This window comes from Barbatula barbatula, assembly GCF_947034865.1.
Source record: "Barbatula barbatula genome assembly, chromosome: 21".
Classification (NCBI taxonomy): Eukaryota; Metazoa; Chordata; class Actinopteri; order Cypriniformes; family Nemacheilidae; genus Barbatula; species Barbatula barbatula.
In genome coordinates, this window is record NC_136784.1 from 3,220,624 (window position 1) to 3,241,236 (window position 20,613).

Consider the following 20,613-nt stretch of genomic DNA (forward strand, 5'->3'; position numbering starts at 1 on the left):
GGTTATAAGCATTCTTCCAAATATCTTTAAATACATTTACACCGAACAACTTGAATGTGAGTAAACGAAGACGGAATTGTTATTTTTGGGTGAATTTTCTTAACTTGAAGTTTCCCTTGAATAAGGAGAAGAACGATTGTTCCCGCCCACTTAGGCGGAACTTATCTGTGCTTTGTATTGATTGGTTCAGATCCGCCCAATGAGAGGCGGCGGAACAGCCACCAAACACATTTTCAATTTGAAATCCAAACGGCTTCGGGACTGTAGAGTGTTGTGGGTGTTTTCGCACCATAGGTCTTAATTCCGTATATAAAGGTGGGTTGTTTTCCTATATTTTTATGTACATCAATAATAAATATTGTATATTTTATGCGTGTTGAATATATATACATTTTCTGTATCAAAATAACCTTTATTTTGGGTAAATGTGTGTGTTTTGGTAAAGTTAAGCGACTGACGTCGGCTACGATCAAATGCAATATGAGCTCATTCGCCGCCGCTCTTTGTTTTTGTGGATTCACATTATTATATTCTTTTTTAAACAACCAAAATCAGCGAATTGAGCTTTGTTTCTGTTTTTGATAGAAATAATAAATGTGCCAGGCTAACTAACGTTAACTTGCATTTTTAACGTCTGGTTTTTGTGTTTAGTTTGTGCTTGTCTTCAGGAGGAATTGAAGAAGATCTATGAACAAAGAGGTAAGATTTTGCACTAATATAAACGTTTGTGTATGCGTTTGAGGTTCTGTCAAAATAAACACGCTGCCGTTATTTTGCATGATGTATTTATATGGAAAGAGGAATAGCCCACATAAAGGACATAACATAACACAACAGCAAGTTTGAGTGCTGAATGCACAAATATTAGATTCAACTTTATTGTCATTACACATATACAAGTACAGTGTAACGGAATGTAGTGTAAATGTTGCAAATATAAAAGTCTTTTGCATTGTATATCTTTGAAGTGCTTGTGCCTCCTGTCACACATACAAAGCAATGTGTGCCTCTGAGGGTCTATTATAGTCCTACTGTCCAACATATTGGTTATTTTCCAGAACACAACATCCCGCCTCCCAGTTATGTCTGGGAAACGTGCACACACCAATAGCACGGATGGGGAGCAGCAACAGCCTGCACAGGTCTATTTTATTTACACGTGCTCCGTATTACTTCACTTTTTTGATGTTTTGAATATATGCTAAATAAACTCTTGATTCATCAGAAGAAAATGCGTAAGGTGGACGCAGAGCAAGCTCAGAGGTTCAGACCTGCTAGTGTTGTTCCTCCAAGAAGACCTGCGCCAGTCAAAGCTCCTGGTTGGTAACGCTGTGATTTTTCCATCTCGTGACTTTTTAAAGGTCTCTGAATGAAAGAGCAGATGTATTAGAGTTTGGAAGATTTATATTGATCTCTCTTTTCATCAGCCAAACCTCTTCGTCCAACTGGAGCTGCAACGGTGGCTGTTGCCCCATCAAGAGGTATTTGACTTTATAAGTATATCTTCTAATCACATCTGAAATTTGAAGTAAAATACATCCATTTAAAACTTAACATAAATTTTGTCTCTGCATTAAGGTGACCAAAAGAGACCAATCGCAGCGGTTGCTAAAGGTAAAAATAACTTTGACAGAATAAAATAGTCTTGTTATATTTTTAAGACAACTTATTGGAGTTTATTCACGTTTAGTAACTACAGGTGTGTCCCGGAGGCCAGGTTGGGACCTGAAGGGCAAAGTCAGTGACATGGAGGCCAAGGTCAATACTTATCAGAGCAAAGTAAAATCTATAAATCAGGAGAACGATACTCTGAAAGAATCCATAAACAAAGTTCAGAAACGTGAAGCTGAAATTAAAGATGAGAATAACGGTCTCAAAAAGCGTCTCAGGTTAGTGATTTAAAAAAACTAAACTCTGTATAACTCAACCTTGTGGCACGGTATTTGTCTAATATTACTCCTCTTGTTTTAGGCACTGTGAAGAAGAGCTGGTAAAGTTGGCTACTGTGAAAGATGACCTGGAGCAGACCTCTAAAGAGAGAGATGATTTCCAGAAAAATCTTAACAGGCTAACTGAGGAGCACAAGATTTTGCAGGGACTCAGGGACCATCTGGAGTCTGAGCTCCGTAATGTACAGGTACATCCACTATGCATGTCCACTGGTGATCAGATTATATGAGATGTGTTCAATTCAGGTGTGAACTGCCCCATCAATACTGCGAACAGCTTTTATTTTATGTAAATGTATAGAGTAGGTGTAAATGATCGATCCTTTGTCTTTCTCAGACTCAGCTCTCCATTCAGACCTCTGCGCTGGGCCGGTGTCAGGACAGTTTGAAGGAGTGTCAGGAGATGGTCAGGAACCTTGAAGAGATAGTGGTCCGTCAACGAGAAGAGCTTCATCTTGGAGAAATGGAGCGAAGGAAACTCCACAACACCATTCAGGAGCTGAAAGTAAGCAGTGGTGAATCCTTTTCACGTCTGTTTACATTACATTTTTCTTAGATTTTCATTCTTTTACATTCTGTTTTTAGGGCAACATCAGAGTCTTTTGTAGGGTCCGCCCACTTCTGACCAGCAATCCGTCTGATATTCTGCATATCCAGTTGCCGGCCCACGACAACAAAGTTCTTACGCTTGCTAAGATGGAGGAGGTAAATGCATCCCTTCATGCTTATAGTTTCTTGTAGTTATCTCCTATTAAAAGCATGTGAAGATGTTCTACAATTTCCCGTGTTCCTTTCTAGTCCCACACCGGTCGCACGACTGACACACAGAAAAGCTATAACTTCAGCTTCGACCGTGTGTTCGGGCCACGCACTGCTCAAAACGAGGTTTTCGAAGAGATTTCCCTGCTGGTGCAGTCGGCTTTGGACGGGTACAACGTTTGTTGCTTTGCTTATGGTCAGACCGGCAGCGGTAAGACCTTCACCATGGAAGGAGGCGATCTGGAGGAATCGTGGGGGGTTATTCCTCGTGCTGTTAAGCAGATATACAAGTCTGCCAAAGCGCTCAGTGAGCAAGGGTGGAAGGTACGATCGACAAAGGATTTCAGTTTAAGAATTTATAGTATCATCTGTAGCACATTTATGTTGTGATGTAACTACGTGCTTGGAATGTAACTGCTTTTAGACCTTTTCTTATTACTTAACGTGCTGTTTCTGCTTTTTAGTACACCTTCACCGCCAGCTTTGTGGAGATCTACAACGAGACCCTTCGCGATCTTCTGTACACAGGAAAACCAAACAAGAGACCTGAACATGAGATCAGGAAGGTGTCCAACACAGAGATCACAGTTACCAACCTGACCTACCAAAAAGTCAACAATGAAGATGAGGTAATGTTATTTAGCATCAGTTATGCACTTTACAGTCACAGGTTAATATGTTTAGAATTAATAGTTGGTTTTTAAACTAAATTAGTTTTCTCTCAACAGCCTTGTTTGATAACAAATATTAAAGATTTTAAAAGTGAAACAAGCTTACTTGAATTGTTAGAGTACTGTAAATGACAACAATTCTCCAATTCAGAAATCTATCTTCATATGTTTGTTGATGCTTATTTACTTACATTTCTTTGTGTTTCAGGTGCACAACTTGATCATGTTGGCAAACCAAAACCGCTCGACTGCCCGCACCTGCATGAACGATCACTCCTCTCGTTCTCACTCTGTGTTCCAGCTAGACATAGAGGGAGAGAACGTTGATCGAGACATCAAATGCAAGTGTAAGTATCTCATAGTGCTGTCTGTTTCTATAATGACTCGATTTGATATGTAAAATACACTACTTTATCTAGGACTAGGTCCAGATAAGAACAGTTATCAAAAATCTAATTATCAGTCAGATATTCAATATAAGAACATTATTTAAAATGGACACCTGAGAGTTGGATTTTTTAAAAAGATTGGGATCAAGGTGCATAATAAATGAAGGGAAAATTGAATAGTAGAGTTAAAGCCATAACTTGGTTGCTACTTGATGTAAGGGTTGGGGAAATGTTCTTTTTGAATGTCTTTTAAATGTTTGTTGCGATTGCATTTCAGCTATACTGTGTCTGGTGGATTTGGCTGGCAGTGAACGGGTGCAGAAGAGTCAGTCACAAGGAGAACGCTTTAAAGAAATGACAGCCATCAACTCTTCCCTCACTAACCTGGGGATTGTGATCGCAGCTTTAGCCAACAAGGTACATTTATGTGATCGTGTATATGTTCTTTATAAAGTTTTTAGTCAAAATATGTTGCTTGTAATTGTTTTACAATGATAATATTTTGACTCGGATGCTTTGTCTCTTAAACTTTTATAGGACAGCTTTGTTCCCTATCGTAACTCAAAGCTCACATACCTTCTGCAGAATTGCCTTGGAGGCAACAGCAAAACGTAAGCAGGGCATATTTCGTTTGACTGTGACCAACTTCATTTTCTTTTGAATATTTTTTGTTCAATATTTTAATTTTTTATATTTTTGTGTTTTAAAGTAATGCAAATGTTTTCTGTTATAGTTTGATGTTTGCCAATATATCACCTGAGGAAGAAAGCTTCGGTGAGAGTCTGAATTCTCTGCGCTTTGCCAGCAAGGTCAGTGTTAAATGATAAAGCTATTTTTCTTAAGTCACCCATTTCATAAATAAAATTTGTTTGGTTTCTGTGTTGCAGGTGAACGACTGTGTCATTGGAACAGCCTCTGCTAATCGAAAGTAGTCTAGCCATCATAGTTGTCTTTTTTGTAAATGTTTTTAACTTTTTATCTTTCTTGTTCCATCTTGACTCTAATCCCCTTTGCTTTGTGAAATATTTTTATATATATACATGTGATGTTTTTTAATGTACAATCTCATTGGCAGACACATTTTTATCTGTTTTTCAACCATCGAAAGCATATTGTTCGTAAACTTGTAAGTGAACTCAATAAATTTTCCATTTTGGCATGTAATGCAGTGATCGGCATGGTTATATTGCCAAGTGGACCAAGCTTGCTCTCCAAATGTCTGGTTTGTTGTGAAGATTATTTTAGTAAAATTAAAGACATATGACATAATCTAAATGTGACGTCACTAAAATTGACATTGAATAACCAATTTCTGTCTATATTAGTTTTCGAGGAAGGCCAAAAATTATAGTTTTACAAAAATATTTAGTTTTGTACTATTAGAAATATTGTCACACTTTGCCAATAAGATTAAAATACATAGAAAGATAAATATTTGTTAAACAAGCAGTAGGAAACATTTGTTTGTTTGTCTTATTTAAATCAATTAAATGATTTTTCCCACATTTAGGTTTATTTTTTTATAAATATGTTTATAATATTAAGATAATGTAATCATTTCAGTTTTCCAGTTAAATGCACTAGTAAATGCAATAGTTTATCAGTGAGTGAGAATTTTTGTAAAAACGAAATATATTGTGAAACCTCTTAATTCATATAACCGTATTTCTAAAAAGTATACAAGAATTGGGGAAAAAGCTGTTTGAGACTAAGATTTGCAGTTATTATAATATCTTAATGTTTTTGTGGAAACTAAATGTGTATGTTTGGGGTTTTAAAATCACAATGCAATCAATCAGGAAGTGCAATCAATTCATCCATGCACGCTTTTATTATTTGAAAATGAATTTGCACGTGTAATCTTTCATTAAAAACGGTATCTCTTCACCACATGACGTCAGCCACAAAAAAGAGGTAGGACTACTGACTCTCCAATGACCAGTCATTTGACAACAAACCAATCAAAATGAAAAAGGCAAAATAAAGCCCCGCCCTCCTTTTTTCTAATTCAAGAAGCCGTTTCATCGTATAACACGGAACAGAAGTCAATCGCGACTTCCGCCTCACGGTGACTTTAAAACACGTCGTGTTGCCATGACGACCGAGCTCCGGCGTTCGGCTCCCGCCGTGTTTTAGTCGGCCGAGTCTGCGCAGCTGTCTGGGATTCTTAAAGGTAAAGCAGCGGTCCGTCTGCAGACTCAATCCTGATGTCAGTCCACCATTAGTGTCGGCCCGGTGGGAAACATTGATTTGACATTATGAAAACCCATCTGATGTTCGACGGACATATTTAAACAGGTAAGATCTCCCGCTCGATATTAAAAGACGCGTTGATGTTTAAATCCACGTCTGTGCTTCTTAAGTCTACACGTATGGATTCGTTACGTAGATGCTGGCTAATGTAAACACGGATACTCAACGAAACCCCTTTATCAAATATACTCAATGGTTTATTTCTGTCGATAGCGAGTTGTCAAACATTTCTCGCAACTTTAAACGTTGATATCGTGTCCAGCCGGTATGTAGGAGGGTAATAACAGTCGTTATAAGAGCTGTAATCGTTATAAAACTGAAAGGCTACGTCACAGAAAGTCAATAAAGTAAACAGTGTTGACGGCATAGTGTCAGTGGTCCTTGTTCTATGGACCTGACAAAAGTGTCCGAAGAGAACTTTTGATCAGATTAAACTAAATGACTATCGCAATACCTTATAAAACCTTCTTCTATATACAATATGCATATGTGAGGTTCAACTTATATATATCAATTTGTATTTTTACACTGTAATGGCCAAAAAAGTGCGTTTAATGATCCCTGATTGCAAAATGAAGAAAACACTAGGTATTTTCTGATCAAGTTATTATACTACGGTTTATATATAATATGCGTATTATATTGATCTTCTCTTGTTTTTGACTATACAGTAGTCATGCCCAGTGCCGCTGCTAGCCATTTTGGTGGCCTAAGCATAATTCCATTAAAAAAAACGTTGTACATGTAGTCTTGGTTTTAGTTTAGCTACACAACATGCATACATTTTTCATCTTGTATAATAAATCTGAATAAAGGGGGAATTGCGTATGATATTTGTGTTTAAACAATTGCCAATGCATCCTATTTGACCTCTTAGCAAACACACGTGATGTGATGTGGCATATATGAATAAGAATCCAAACAACCGGCGTATTGATCACATTTGATACTCAACACAGTTGAAGAAGGCAACGCACTTTAATCACGGTCAATGAGAAAGTTTCTGGATCATCATCTGCTATGTTGTGACAATCATCCATCTCAGGGATGCAGTCGGTCACAGTGGAGCAAGACTTTGGTGACCCATCAGGTTCAGTGGTGCAGGTGTGTTTTCCCAGCGTGCAGACGTCGGTTCTGGACAGCTTGAACCGTCAGCGTGAGGAGGGCCATCTCTGTGACCTCTCCATCCATGTGCAGGGTCAGGTGTTTAAAGCCCACAGATGTGTACTGGCTGCATCATCACCTTACTTCCATGATCAGGTTGGTCTTCCCTTTAAAAAATGAGATCAAATAAACATGATCAAGGACTTGCATAGTCAAATATATATTTCTCCTCACAAAAGGTGCTGCTGAAGAACATGTCCACCGTCTCCATCCCAGCCGTCATGGACCCGCTGGCGTTCGAGAGCGTCCTAAACTGTGCTTACACCGGACAGCTGCGTATGCTTCGTGATGACATCGTGAACTACCTCACCGTCGGCAGCGTGCTTCAGATGTGGCACATCGTGGACAAATGCACCGAGCTTCTCAGAGAAGCGAGGGGAGGTTCAAGTGGACCTCAGGGAACGGGAGAAAAGACCAACTCCGGGCTCAGCGGCTGTTCCAACAAGGATTCCCAAGCAGATAGAGAAGATACACTTTCTACTCCTCAACCTCCAAACCGACCATCATTCAGCGAGAGCCAGTCTCCCAGCAGCACCAATTACTTCAGTCCCAGAGAGGCAAACTTCGGAGGGGGCGCGGTGACCACCGGGGCGGTTGGAGAAAGCGTGGTCCACTCCACTCCCACCTACTGCACCCCATCCGGTGAGGAGGAGGGTTTTCTGATGGAAGAAGAGGAAGACGATGAGCTTTTGTTTTCCAGGAAAAGAGAACGGGAAGGTGGGAAGCGGAAGAATTCAACCTCCATCTCAGATCAAGAGGTCGGGGTGAGCGACAGTTTTGGAGTTTCCTCTTATCAGGGTGGAGATGCCTCACCGCCCCAGAGGCGCCCGTCGTATAGTCAACCGAGCATCATGCCAAGAAAACAGTGGGTGGTGGTGAAGACGGAGAACTCGAGAGATGATGACCTCATCGTGGTGTCAGGAGAGGAAGGAGGTGAGGATGAAGAGGAACGAGAGATGGAGGTGGTCAGAGAGAGAGACAGGGCGTTTAATATATCAAATGTTAGGACGCTATCAGGACTGAGGGAACAGGCTGAAATGGAGGCACAGGTACGTTTTTCTAAATTTAATTTACTACATTTTTAAGTACTGTAATGTTAATATTAATAAGCTGTTCGATTATATCTTCCAGACTAATGTAAATATGCCACCTCTTTTCAAAAGACAGGGGACTTTTTGAGACACGAATGCACACAGAGGTGCTCTAAGACCACTTTAAAATTCATGTCACAGATAATACCCTGACCTGGATCAAATAAACCCAAAAAGATTGAAGAAAGCAACGCTGAATTCATTAGAATTTTACTTAATTGGGACGAACAAAAACCAGTTTTTTTGAAATATGCATCGGATAGCGTGCAACCAAACTTCTTGGTTTTCTCTTCACATACAGTAGTGGCCAAGGTGATTTTCGTAGGGCATATTTGTACAATCTTTTCTTTTAATGCCCCCTCAGATTAGCTTTAACAATCAAAATTTGTTGTGTAGTTTAAAGAAAACACTATGGCCCGGTTTCAGAGACAAGGCTTCATCCAGGACTATGACACAGTTAAATTAGGACATTTAAGTCACTTTAATGAAAGTGCCTTAGATAAAAACATTACTGGCGTGCATCTTGCTACAAAACAATGGCAATGATTCCTTGTCTGTGAAACCGGGCATATATGTATTAGATTTATTGAACAAATGTATTTGGCATAAGGTCTAGTATGGCATATCAGAGAATGTGTTTAATAAATATATTTTAATAAAATGCCTAGCTTGGAGGAAAGAAAACAAACATTGATTGCAATTTTATCTATAATTAATATTTTGTTGATTCTCTCTTGTAATAATATTTTTTAGTCATTCTCATGGGCCTTAACTCAGACCGCTTTGTGCATGTGTTGTTTAATTTTTTTGCCAAGTCTCCTTAAATTTGACTCATAGCTGAGCTCAAGGTTATCTTAGTTTACTAAAATTAAAACTTTGATATGTCTCTGCGTTTTGACATCAAATAAAATAAAATGTTGGCTTAAACAATATAGGAATATCTTAAACTAAACATTGAAAAATTGAAATGTTGTCTCAGAAATAAATTGAAATAATTAAAGGTGCTGAAATAATAATAATAAACAAAAACTACAATACAAATAATATTATATGGCAACATAAATAATAAAATGACAAAAGCATATAACAAAATTGCGAAAAACATGTTTAACTTTGCCTTTTATTCAAATATATTATTGAAGTTGTATTTAAAATGTTGTATGCCTGTTGCGAAGTTGCTCTTGAGTTGATATCGTTTTTTTTTAGTTTTGAAAACATTTGAATGAGATTGAATTAAAAAAAATGTAACCAAAAAATGTTAACAGCAAAATATTATTAACATTTAAAGTTACATTTAAAAAAATACAAATAAAAGCTCATTAAAATATTTGTTAAACTAAAAACAAAACTATAATAACTCGAGACAACTCGCATACAACATTTTAAATACAGCTTCAATAATATAGACATACATTTTCAACTTAAACATCATTTTTGGAAATATGGGCTGCCATCTTAATTTTTAAAGAAAGTTTTAAGTCCAATAAACACTCTGAATGCCAAAATGAAAATGCTCATGCCACATTTTTTGGCAGGTTACATAGTGTAGTACTATCACAGAGATGATTGTGATATTTTTTATCACTTTTTATAAAAAACATAGCTTATAGCACATTTAACAAATTCTTCATCATTCTAATACTTCTACTATTTGCTCATAGGGTGACTATTGCCAGTCTTCAGTAGACTACCTCAAGTTTGAGAGGGGTTTGTTGGACCAGACGTCCTCTCATCATCACCCCTCGGAGAATCCAACCAGCAGGGCCGTTTCTGCTCTGCTCAGTTCAGTCCAGTCCACTTCTGCCAGAGCTCAACTCTTTCCTCTGGATATGCAAGGAAACCAGATTTTCCTGTACAATCAGGCTGCCCTCGAATCCACGTCTCCATTGGGTCTCGCAGGAGGAATACCTTTAAAAAGCAGTCTTGAACACGGAGCGGTCCCCTTACCCGGGCAAAGCGCGTTAGGCAGCGGCATCGAAGGGCTGGACGGCGGAGGTCCCGGCGGTCCAGGCAAGGTCTTTATGTGTCACTGTGGGAAAACGTTCACGCACAAAAGCATGCGGGACCGGCACATCAACATGCACCTGGACCTGCGGCCCTTTCACTGCCCCGTCTGCTCCAAGAAGTTTAAGATGAAGCATCACCTCACGGAACACATGAAGACCCACACGGGTCTGAAACCGTACGACTGTCACGCCTGCGGGAAGAAGTTCATGTGGCGTGATAGTTTTATGAGGCATCGCTCGCACTGTGATAGGCGCAGCTTGGGCGCCAGCAGTGCTGACGGCTCGATCATCTCTCCGCCGCATCATCTGAAGCTCCAGACCTCAGTCGGTGAGACCGGTCAGACCAGAAGCGTGGTCTCGGGTCAACATACGATAAGCAGCAGTGGGGTCTCGTGTCTCGGCATGGCGGCTGCCGGGTCTTTCCTAGGAATCGGTTCACAAAGTGTGGTGCACAGCCTCGGGTCCGCTGGTGGTGGGCGTGTAGAGGAAATGTGTGAGGGGAATGTCGATGAAAGCAGTGTCACATAAGCTAAGCCACGTTTTATGCCAAGATCACTGTGTTTTGTGATCGTCTAGGGACCACGTGCACAATAATCTGATTCTTTACCTCTTCGCGTGAATGTGCCATGGAAGTAAACCAAGTGCCCATTGCTAGCTCACCTGTGTATCAACTTCTTAAAGACGATCAAGATCAGGCTGCTATTGTGACTGCCGGGAATACAAACGGTCACCGTTGCATACAAACAATCTGCCTCACTAGCACAGAACATGTGTGTTCACCGTTGCTCTGAAGTGCCATTCTGTTCTGTATGATTATGTTGTGTAGTCAGTGTACATTACTGTAACTCATTTGGTCTTGATGTGGACTTTTAATGTACTTTTTAACATGACTGTTTGTGGTATATTTCCCTTGATCTCCTAGATAGACGACAGAAATCGAGCTTATTCTGCACTTTGTTGTTTTCACTGCTTGTAAGGGATAGTTCACACAAAAATTCTTCATTATTTATTCACCCTCATGTCATTCCAACCCTGTATGACTTACTTCTGCAGAACACAAAGGAAGATATGTTGAAGAACGTTGGTGACCAAACAACATTGGCCCCATTGACTTCAATCGTGTGGATACAAAACCACAGCGACATTTCACAGAAGAGAGAGCCATACAGGTTTTGAATGACAAAGCGTAATAAATGACAGAATTAAAATTTTTGGGTTAACCTTCTCATTAAAGAACAGGGAAGTTTAGGATCATGTTGGTGGTTGGATCTAAGTGCGACATTAACCATTTTACAATATTATCCTTAAACCCACGGTCATAACCACCCTAAAGTATTAGTTGAATTCCTTTATTATTATTATTATTTATTCAGTTCTCCAAAAAACGTGAATATAGGGTCCCTGCACATTGCGAGATGCTGTTATCCAAATCGATCACTTGTTCTTATTTTATCATTTTGTTTATGCCCTAGGATTCAAACCCATGCTGTACCAATTTAAGTAGAGAAACATTTGGGACCCTGCCTGTAAAAACCCAGTTTCTTGTGTTAATTCATCCTGCATAATGTAAAGAACATTTTGTAAAAATATAATCTTGATATCTTTAATATTGACTAAGATCATGTCGGAGCCGATAGCCTTGTGGTTACTACTCCAACATTTGGTGCTGTTGCGAGTTCGAGTCCCGGTTGGGGGTCCTTTCCCGATCCCACCCCGTCTCTCACCCACTTCTTTTTGAATCAAACTTTAATGCTTGTTCCATTTGAAAACTTAAGCCTGGTTTTCACAGACAGGGTCACGTTTGATGTAACTACAAGTACCTCACAGCGATGCTTGGAGCCCTAGAAGATATATCTTGGCATAACCAAACTGTAAACACATGACTATAAGAAACAGTCGAAGACAAGTTTAGACCCAAACACCAAATTACTGAACTCTGCTGGACTTTAGATAGTCTACAGTACCAATAGTGATGCTTTATAAGAGTTTGCCTTCCATGAAGGCTGCCGAGACATTCTTTGCAAACAAATGGACCTAAAACTATGAAGTATGTCAAAGCCAAATGAGTGTTAACGTTTGGAACAGAGTGTACAATGAAGAGTTTAATTTAGTCGAGATATAAGTGATGTGGATCTCTTCAGGACTCATGATTTAAAGGGATAGTTCACCCAAAAATAAAAAACCTGTCATTTATTCACCCTCAAACCTACTGACCTTGGTATATGAGCCTTTCTTCTGTGTAACACAAAAGAAGATATTTTGAGAAATTAGTTTTGTGTCATTATAATGGAAGTCAATTAATGTTGTTTGGTTACCAGAATTTTTCAAAATATCATCATTTGTGTCCTGCAGTCATACAGGTTTGGTTGAATGATATTGAACTTGAATGAAGTAAATCAAATAATTTTTGGGTGAACTATTTATTGAACTGGCTTTGTGGTTGTCCTGATATGTGTATGCATCAATGAACAGTTGATTTGTATCATAGATAAATACATTGCCCAGAACCAGATACCTCAGCTTTTATGTAAATACTTACAGTATACTGTATACAATACGAATAATCTTTATCTGAAGTTTGAGAATCACAGAGACGTATATAGTTGTTGCTTATCCACACATTCCAGTTTCCTCATATCAAACCTGTGTGCATTTCAGATGAGCGGGTAACGAGAATAATGAAGTATGGATGATTCAAAATAAAACTGAGAAATGATCCTGAGCGGTACTGTAGGAAAAGCATGATTCAGTGCTTGCTTATAGAGTTATGTGGTTAGACACGTCTGCATTTTGTACCGAAAATAAAAGTGTTCCATCTGCAGTCATTGTTGTGAATCTGATCTACTGTTGGTTATTGAATTACCCAAATCGAGACAGTTTTTACTGTACCAGATAAATGAGTTTTCTGATGTGGAGGCAATACATCAGTATTTTCACAAGATTATTTACATGAAATAATGTAACTATGAAGATATTGAGAGAAATTTCATTCGAATTAGTACTCATTACTATCGACATGGAAATCACACCTTCAGTGACTGTGAAAGTATTTTTGTTTTTGCAGAATCATATCAAGTAGTTCATGACTTTATGTGCGAAAGGAAAACTATATCCATCCACAGCACATTGATAATAAATCAAACACTTGGGATAAAATAAGAGCGTTTTATTAACTTGAGCAGGGAAAGTTTTTCCCCTTAGATCTCTTGGCACAACCGAGGATCGCTATCAAACCCTCCACAGACGCCATAAATAAAATACAAGATAAACTCCTAGAATAACAATATTTAAAGATGATAGCCATTTCCAATGTACAAAAATACCTTTAAAGCCCAATTGAATAACAATACGCCATTTTCTCCGTATAAAAAACTGTGACGTGGCATTGCAAGTATCAACAGTTCAAAACTTGATTTCCCAAAACATGAAACGGAAAATGTTTTTGTTCACATTGGCAGGCACTGTTGGAACAGGAAGCGGATTCCAGAGCTCAATCTGAATCAGAAAGAACGATCACTTCCTCTGGATCACACTGAGTTGCAGCGTTCACCTATAAACAAACAAACGGCAATTTAAAATCCTTTGTTGACACACGATCTGCAATGGGTTTGGTTTAGACAGTGCTGACAGTTGCAGTAGTAGAAAGTCATGAATATGCATTTAACCGCCTCTCTAATACTATTAAATCTACTGCTATTTCAGAGCCTATTTGTTGCTTAAGCAGAATGATGACATGCAAATATCAGAACAAAGATAAAACGTGCATTTTCAGCAGTTGTAAAATATAAGCCAAAACAAGTACACTATGAACAGTCACCTTATTTTTCTTGGGTGGTGGTGTGAGTGCTAAGCTGTTGATCTTGTCCTGAGTGGGAGTTGTCGCCCTGGTTAAATCCACTCGCTCAGAGATCACACCCATATCCAGAGGTATATCACAGTAGCTGACAACAACAACATCTTTTTACTCTTTTGAACCTCTTGCTTTAAACATTTTCAATGTACTGGGGTAACACTTGACAGTTGGGTGAAAATTATGTTTTTATGGTAATTTAGACATAAACAACAACTGCTACATATCAAGTTTTTGTTGCATGATACTAAATAAAGTCATATTTGATAACTTGCTAAATAACATTATATGCAATAAGCGATATGAGAATGCTTTTAAGTTTTGAACTGTGTTAAAGGGACGGTTCACCCAAAAGTGAAAACTCTGTCATCATTTACACACCTTCTTGTCATTTCATATGCATATTCATACCTGTATGACTTTCTTCCGGAGAACACAAAAATAGATATTTCGTAAAATGTAAACCGAACAGCGACGGCACCCGTTCACATGCACTGGCTTTGTGTCAATACAAAACAAGTGATTGGGTGCCAGTACGGTTCGGTTACCAACTTTCTACAAAATATCTTGTGTTCTGCAGAAGAAAGAAAGTCATACAGGTTTGAAATGACCAGAGGATGAGTTATTGACAGAATTTTCATTTTTGGGTGAACTATCCCTTTAAAGTGCCTTTAAAACTATATAATTAAGATCAATGTTTCATACTCTGCTATCTGCATCAATTCATACATACATAACTTTCTGAAGTATTGAAATAATGAAGGTTTCGTAAGTCATTATTGCGACACACACATTTGTGATATTGTAAAACATCTTGTAGCTCTAATGCCATCCCTTATCTCCCTCATTTTCGCTCACTTTACATTTTGTTTTGATTCTTTGAGTTGTAACCTGCTGTTACCTGCTGCTGTCCTGTGTGCATTCCTTCCCATTATGGAGAGCCGTGTGTTTCTCACTTGACGTGCGTTTCCTCTTCTTGTATTTGCCCATCTCATCAATCAGCACAGGGCTTGGAGGTAGTGGACTGCAACTGGCTGATCTCATCCCAACTGATGAGTCCTGATTGGTGGTGATTTCAGTGCAGCTACTGGTACTTTTAGACACAGGCGTACAGTGATTCGAGGTATTGAGTTCTGTTTTCACCGGTGTAGAGTTAAATGCCTCTGATTGGCTGTTGCCCTTTGAGGTCAGAGGGCTTTGTTTAGCTGTTCTGCCATTTGTGGCTATTACCACCTTCCTTGTGCTTATGACTGGTAACTGCTGATCATCTTCGCCCCCCTCGCCCTGATCCTCCTCTGTGTCCTGGACAGATGATTTCATTGACGGAGGAGCGCTCTCTGTGATTGGCTGGTCGTTGTCACTGTTTATTTGCTCATCTTCAACGTCCTCTTCATCATCATCATCTAAAACACATTAGACAAAAATACTTTTATATAGTTGTATTGTATATATGTATGAATTTCTTTCTTTTGCAGAACACAAAAGAAGATATTTTGAAGAATGCTGGTAGACAAACCACACTGGCACACACTGACTTCAACTGTATGGACACAAATCACTTAGACATTTCTCCAAATATCTTCTTTTTGGTTATACAGAAGAAAGAGTCACATGCAGGTTTTGACATGTCGGTGAATAAATGACGACAAGAAGTCTTTTTACTACTTACCTGGGCCGATTTGTGCCTGACTGGCTTGTATCTCATCTTCAATATCAGGATCTGAAGAATAATCCTCTTCCTCATCATCTTCCTTCTCAACTTTATCCTGGTCCTCGTTCCCTTTTGTTTCCTGCTCCTCGTTCTCTTTTGTTTCCTGCTCCTCGTTCTCTTTTGTTTCCTGCTCCTCGTTCTCTTTTGTTACGTTCTCCTCGCTCTCTTTCTCTTTGCTTTCATTCTGCTGCCCGTTATACAAATCAAGTACAAAAACAGTTTAACACCAAAATATGTTTACAGTAAAATACAGTTCTATGAAAATTATACATGGAGAAAAAAGGGTTTCCGAATTGACTCACAATTGGACCAATATTTCTCCTTAAAGGAATAGTTCACCTTCAAAATGAAATTCTGCCATCATTTACTTGCAAAACGCAAAAGAAGATATTTTGAAGAATGTTGGTAACCAAAAACCTTTGGTCCCCATTGACTTCCTTTGTATGGACACAAAACCAACACTAAGTCAATGAGGACCAACATTTTGCAAGATATCTTCTTTTGTGTTCTGTAGAAGAAAGAAAGTCATAAAGTTTTGTAATGACAAGAAGGCGTGTAAAAATGACAGAATTTTCTATTTGAAGGTGAACTTTTCCTCTAAATGTATTTGCCTTTACCTGTTTTTTCTGTTTGTCTCTCTCTTGCCTTTTCCTGATCTCCTCTACCTCTACATCTTCCTGTTTAACAGCGTATTTGTTGATCATGTCCTCCAGGTTGCTTAGGGCCATGTCCCTATTGGATCGAAGTTTGCGATGCAGTGTTTGGTCAGAGAGGGCGGGGTCTAACGCTGGGGAATAAAAGTAAAATTCAGCTCTTAATTCACTCCAGAAACATCTGTATACGGTCTTCACAAAACAATCTTTGGAAAATATAACAAAATTAAATTAAGAGCAAATAAAAAAATAAACCGATCACAGCACAGATATCCTAAGAAAATGATCAAATATACAACAAGTTGAAAATGGTTGTGCAGAGTTGCAAATGAAGTCTTCCCGGATGTGACTTATCTATCACTGACACTTATCCAACCTTCTGGTCACAGACTGAAGCCCTTAATAATATTTAGATCTTTCCTACTCGGGCTAAAACTTTATTTTTTGTTTTCTAGCCTAATAAAATAACAAACAATGAAATTACTTGGTTTATAAAAATCTGTGAGGTGAGAGCCGAAGTTGTAAACCATGTCGAGATGCCGTCTTTCCTGCAGTTTGTTGCCCGTCTCTCTAAAGGCTTCCTGAGCGATCTGAGTGATCTGTTTGCGGGAGAGCAGGAGATTGTAACGCTCATTGGCTCGCTCCACCACCCTCAAGACATCCGTGTAGTCCGGAGGATTGTGAAGAACATCGGCACTGTTAATATAGCGTTCAATCTGAAGACGAAAGAAGCCAATATATAGTAAAGAAAAGAGAGTAGTCATATAGCAAATAGATTTGTTTACTGTTTCTGTTTAATGCAAATCTGGAGAACAAATCTTGATGGAGAGACTTCAAGAAGCCTAAAAATACCTTTTTGTTGATCTCTGGGTAGCGTGTTCCACTGTAGGGAATCCTCTGCTCGATCACTCGACCCGTCAGTGTGTTACAGCCCTTCAGCTCACACAGTTTCTCATAGATCTTCATCATCTGACAAGCAAAAACAGGTGTTCGTGAGTGGGACACATTACGACTTTTCACACTTGAAGTCATTAACCCGGGTTATTTTTAACCCCAGATAAACAGAATCCTGAGTCATCTGTTTCACACTGCTTATAATTTACCAGGGGTTAAGAGATTACCCAAGGTATTCATAACCTGATTTTTCACACTGTACATCACTAAACCCTGGGTTAGCATTCTTATTTGCGGTGTCAACAGTCATGAGTGGATAAATACAACAACATCAAACTGACTGAATAAAAATAGTGCATGGTCCCTTTAAATAACCGAATACCTTGTTGTTCCGCATCTGGGGGAAAATTACAAGAAGTTAAGCGCAGTGTGAAAAGCTTCTTTAGTATGAAATTGTACACTAAAGCAAATCAGTGAGGTCTGTATGTTTAGGGGCTTTTCAAATGTCACATTTCTTTAACAACTGCATATAATCTCCAGTGTTTCATTCCTATGGAAGTAAAGGGAAACAGGGACAGATGAAGCAGGGATGGATAAGTCTCACTTTGCGCTTGAGCTTGTGCTCTTGAATATAACTGGAATCCTCCTTCTCCAGATCCTCCACACTCAATTCTCTCTCCTGAAGCCGCCTGATCTCCTCATTGTAAACCTTCAGGAGGTTCTCGAGGTATGCTATCTGAAAGAATGTGAAAGAAAGGATATCCATTTGTATTAAATACTTCCGCTCAATCGGTACGAATACAGTAAAAATTAAATCATGCAAAAGATTCATGAAAAAAAACCAAAGAGAAGTGTCTTTAGTACCTGTCTCCTTGAAGCCCTTTTTGTTTTCTTCTCTTCCTCCGGATTTTCCTCTTCTTCTTTACCCTGTTCCTCCTGTTTTACATTCCCTCCATTGATCTTGTCCTCTGTTTTCCCTTCAGAAGGAAGAGGCTGTATGGAGGTCCGTTTCTTAACTGTGTGCTGCTTAAGAACTGTGCAGAGTTCATTAATGTAGACGAAGGTTTTGCCAACGTTTGCCTGTGCGCGTGTGAGGCAGCGGCCGAGAGTGTTACGAAACTCCACCGACGACAAGAATGTCGGCAGAGCCTTGGAGTATCTGGACTGCAGGTAGGTCACGACCTCCGGGTGATCCACCGCATGTTTGGTGCAATGTTCCACAAACTGGATGAAGAAGTGTTTAGCCAGGAGCAATCGGCAAAGGGGTTGAATGGTTGGGTTTGAATTGGGACAATGAAGAGTCGTCCGAAAAATGATGAGAAAGACAAGAAGATTAATAATAGGACAAAATACATCTACTTGAGTCAGGAGTTATAAAATGTCAAATGTAAAGCGTACCTCTGCAAACAGTTTCTCATTCTCTACTTGTAGGACACGAGTGTCTTTCCTTGCAGAGGCAAATGGAGACTGCGTGATGTGTGTCGGCTGTGGCTGCTGTTTATTCTGAGGTGTTCTCGGCTGGCAGTTCAGAGCTTTAGAACAGGATGCAGATGTGGAGGCTTCTTCATCATCGTCATCTAGGATCACAATGCTGTCCATCACTGGTCTGGCCATCCGGAAGGGAGCTGGATGAATTTGCTGGGGAGTAATGAAGGAGGAGGTGTCAGACCAGCATTTCAACTACAGGAGAACCTGTGAACACAAGATTATCCTTGTGATTTTACCCTCTGTACAATGAAGCTTATACGCAAAGAGCTTACAGCTACTTTTACTGCATGGCAACTGGTAAAGCAGTCTATGACATTACACTTCAATCTATATATTACAGTATATATGCCTGGTTTTTGCTTTGATAAACATAGGAAACATTAACATATTAATAACATACCATGTATGTATATAAAAACAAATGTGATGTGTACTTTAAAATTACTATTAGTATGTCAGATAAGAATAAAGCATGATGGCACTTTTCGTGTTCCTCTGTTTCTACATACATTTAACATGGATTGGTCCAAGACGGTCAAAACTCAAACGAAGAACTCTTGTCTTTGTGTACCTAAAAAAGAATATTCATCTTTATATTCATGATATTAAGTAACTTGGAATAACTCAAGCAAGCAAGTTTAATAAGCCACCAATACACGATAAACGCATTTGTTTTAAGAAAGCTGAACTTTATACATCTAGTCTAAAATATGAACTGCTCATAGCCACCTGTACATTTCTGCTCTTAGTATATAGCCAGCTGTATATATTAAAGTACAAATCTACTGTAAATTTCTCATAACACACCTACTGTAAAGTATTTTCTTAGTCCATGCTTACTATATAGTATTTATCTAATATTGTATTTATTCACTGTATATCCTGCACTTGCTAATTGCACTTCTGGTTAGACTGTACTTGTATATGTGTAATGACAATAAAGTTTAATCTAATCTAAGACAAAACTATAAGGGATGACTGACAAATAACTGATTTAAAAATCCAGTGATGGATTCATTGAATATGTAAATGTGATTATTCACACAAAGCAGTTACACTTTGATGTAAATGTAGAAACTTGGCATTGGTTAACACTGCCAACAAAAAATAAGAAACTACAGTGGTAGAAAGCTTGTTGGTGTTTAAAGAAGACCCCATATCATTAGTTATAAACATTTACCATGTGACTTTGGCATTTAAGCGGTAAAGATGTTGATCCCTGTACATGTTTGTAAGGGACCCGAGAGATTTAAATCCCCTAGCAACCATAATTACAAGACAATTGACGCAATGTGATTTTAACACTTCAACAATCTTCCATTTCTATATCTTGATATATTGATACACATATAACCCGGTTGGCGACACAGCTTGATGATCTGGAAACTGTGGCTTAATAATTAGCTCCAAATGCCCCCAAAACGCAATCACGTGTTTGATAACATGTCAAATGTCTCGGTGTCTGTGTTCACACTTCATAATGAAATAAAAGCTCGTTAATCGATGTGTATTCAGACAAAAAGAAAACAACTTACGCGCTGGATACGGAGCTCGGCGCTGGATATGCGTACAGCTCAACACGAGGCGCGCTGATTCGCTGGCGGGTAGTAATCTGATCGCTCATTGGCCGAACTCGTCTGATTTCTTCTGTGGTTTGTGTTTCACGCAGCTTCTTTGGAAGCGCGTCAGCGCCGCGTAGGGGTCAGGAGACCTCAACTGCTGATCAACATTTATT

At 38.9% G+C, this 20,613-nt stretch overlaps 3 protein-coding genes across 10 annotated transcripts; 2 read left to right on the forward strand and 1 right to left on the reverse strand.

Moving 5' to 3' along the window:
- Window positions 1-154: 154 nt before the first annotated feature.
- On the forward strand, window positions 155-5,125 carry kifc1 (kinesin family member C1). 3 transcript variants are annotated; one of them, XM_079484893.1, is made up of 17 exons: window positions 155-315; window positions 652-699; window positions 1,059-1,142; window positions 1,226-1,319; window positions 1,428-1,481; window positions 1,579-1,614; window positions 1,691-1,889; window positions 1,972-2,137; window positions 2,287-2,454; window positions 2,535-2,654; window positions 2,748-3,032; window positions 3,173-3,337; window positions 3,588-3,726; window positions 4,046-4,185; window positions 4,306-4,379; window positions 4,502-4,577; window positions 4,656-5,125. In XM_079484893.1, the coding sequence occupies exons 2-17, from the start codon at window positions 688-690 to the stop codon at window positions 4,698-4,700; spliced, it is 1,857 nt and encodes a 618-aa protein (XP_079341019.1). In that variant the 5' UTR covers window positions 155-315; window positions 652-687; the 3' UTR covers window positions 4,701-5,125. The 3 variants fall into 3 exon arrangements, with proteins under 3 accessions (XP_079341019.1, XP_079341020.1, XP_079341021.1); XM_079484894.1 differs by having other exon boundaries at window positions 240-315; window positions 1,700-1,889; window positions 4,656-5,108; XM_079484895.1 differs by having other exon boundaries at window positions 240-315; window positions 1,718-1,889; window positions 4,656-5,035.
- A 633-nt stretch (window positions 5,126-5,758) lies between these two features.
- On the forward strand, window positions 5,759-13,100 carry zbtb22b (zinc finger and BTB domain containing 22b). The gene is made up of 4 exons (XM_079484892.1): window positions 5,759-6,066; window positions 7,067-7,281; window positions 7,365-8,234; window positions 9,938-13,100. The coding sequence occupies exons 2-4, from the start codon at window positions 7,069-7,071 to the stop codon at window positions 10,808-10,810; spliced, it is 1,956 nt and encodes a 651-aa protein (XP_079341018.1). The 5' UTR covers window positions 5,759-6,066; window positions 7,067-7,068; the 3' UTR covers window positions 10,811-13,100.
- A 242-nt stretch (window positions 13,101-13,342) lies between these two features.
- On the reverse strand, window positions 13,343-20,513 carry daxx (death-domain associated protein). Of its 6 annotated transcripts, none has more exons than XM_079484886.1 (12): window positions 20,414-20,513; window positions 19,388-19,449; window positions 18,789-19,028; window positions 18,255-18,614; window positions 17,995-18,126; window positions 17,349-17,465; window positions 16,981-17,212; window positions 16,461-16,630; window positions 15,802-16,030; window positions 15,034-15,535; window positions 14,100-14,223; window positions 13,343-13,832 (listed from the first exon to the last, which is right to left on the reverse strand). In XM_079484886.1, the coding sequence occupies exons 2-12, from the start codon at window positions 19,394-19,396 to the stop codon at window positions 13,773-13,775; spliced, it is 2,175 nt and encodes a 724-aa protein (XP_079341012.1). In that variant the 5' UTR covers window positions 19,397-19,449; window positions 20,414-20,513; the 3' UTR covers window positions 13,343-13,772. The 6 variants fall into 6 exon arrangements, with proteins under 6 accessions (XP_079341012.1, XP_079341015.1, XP_079341014.1 ...); XM_079484889.1 differs by having other exon boundaries at window positions 13,399-13,832; window positions 18,789-19,082; window positions 20,414-20,477; XM_079484888.1 differs by having other exon boundaries at window positions 13,430-13,832; window positions 15,802-16,027.
- Window positions 20,514-20,613: the final 100 nt, after the last annotated feature.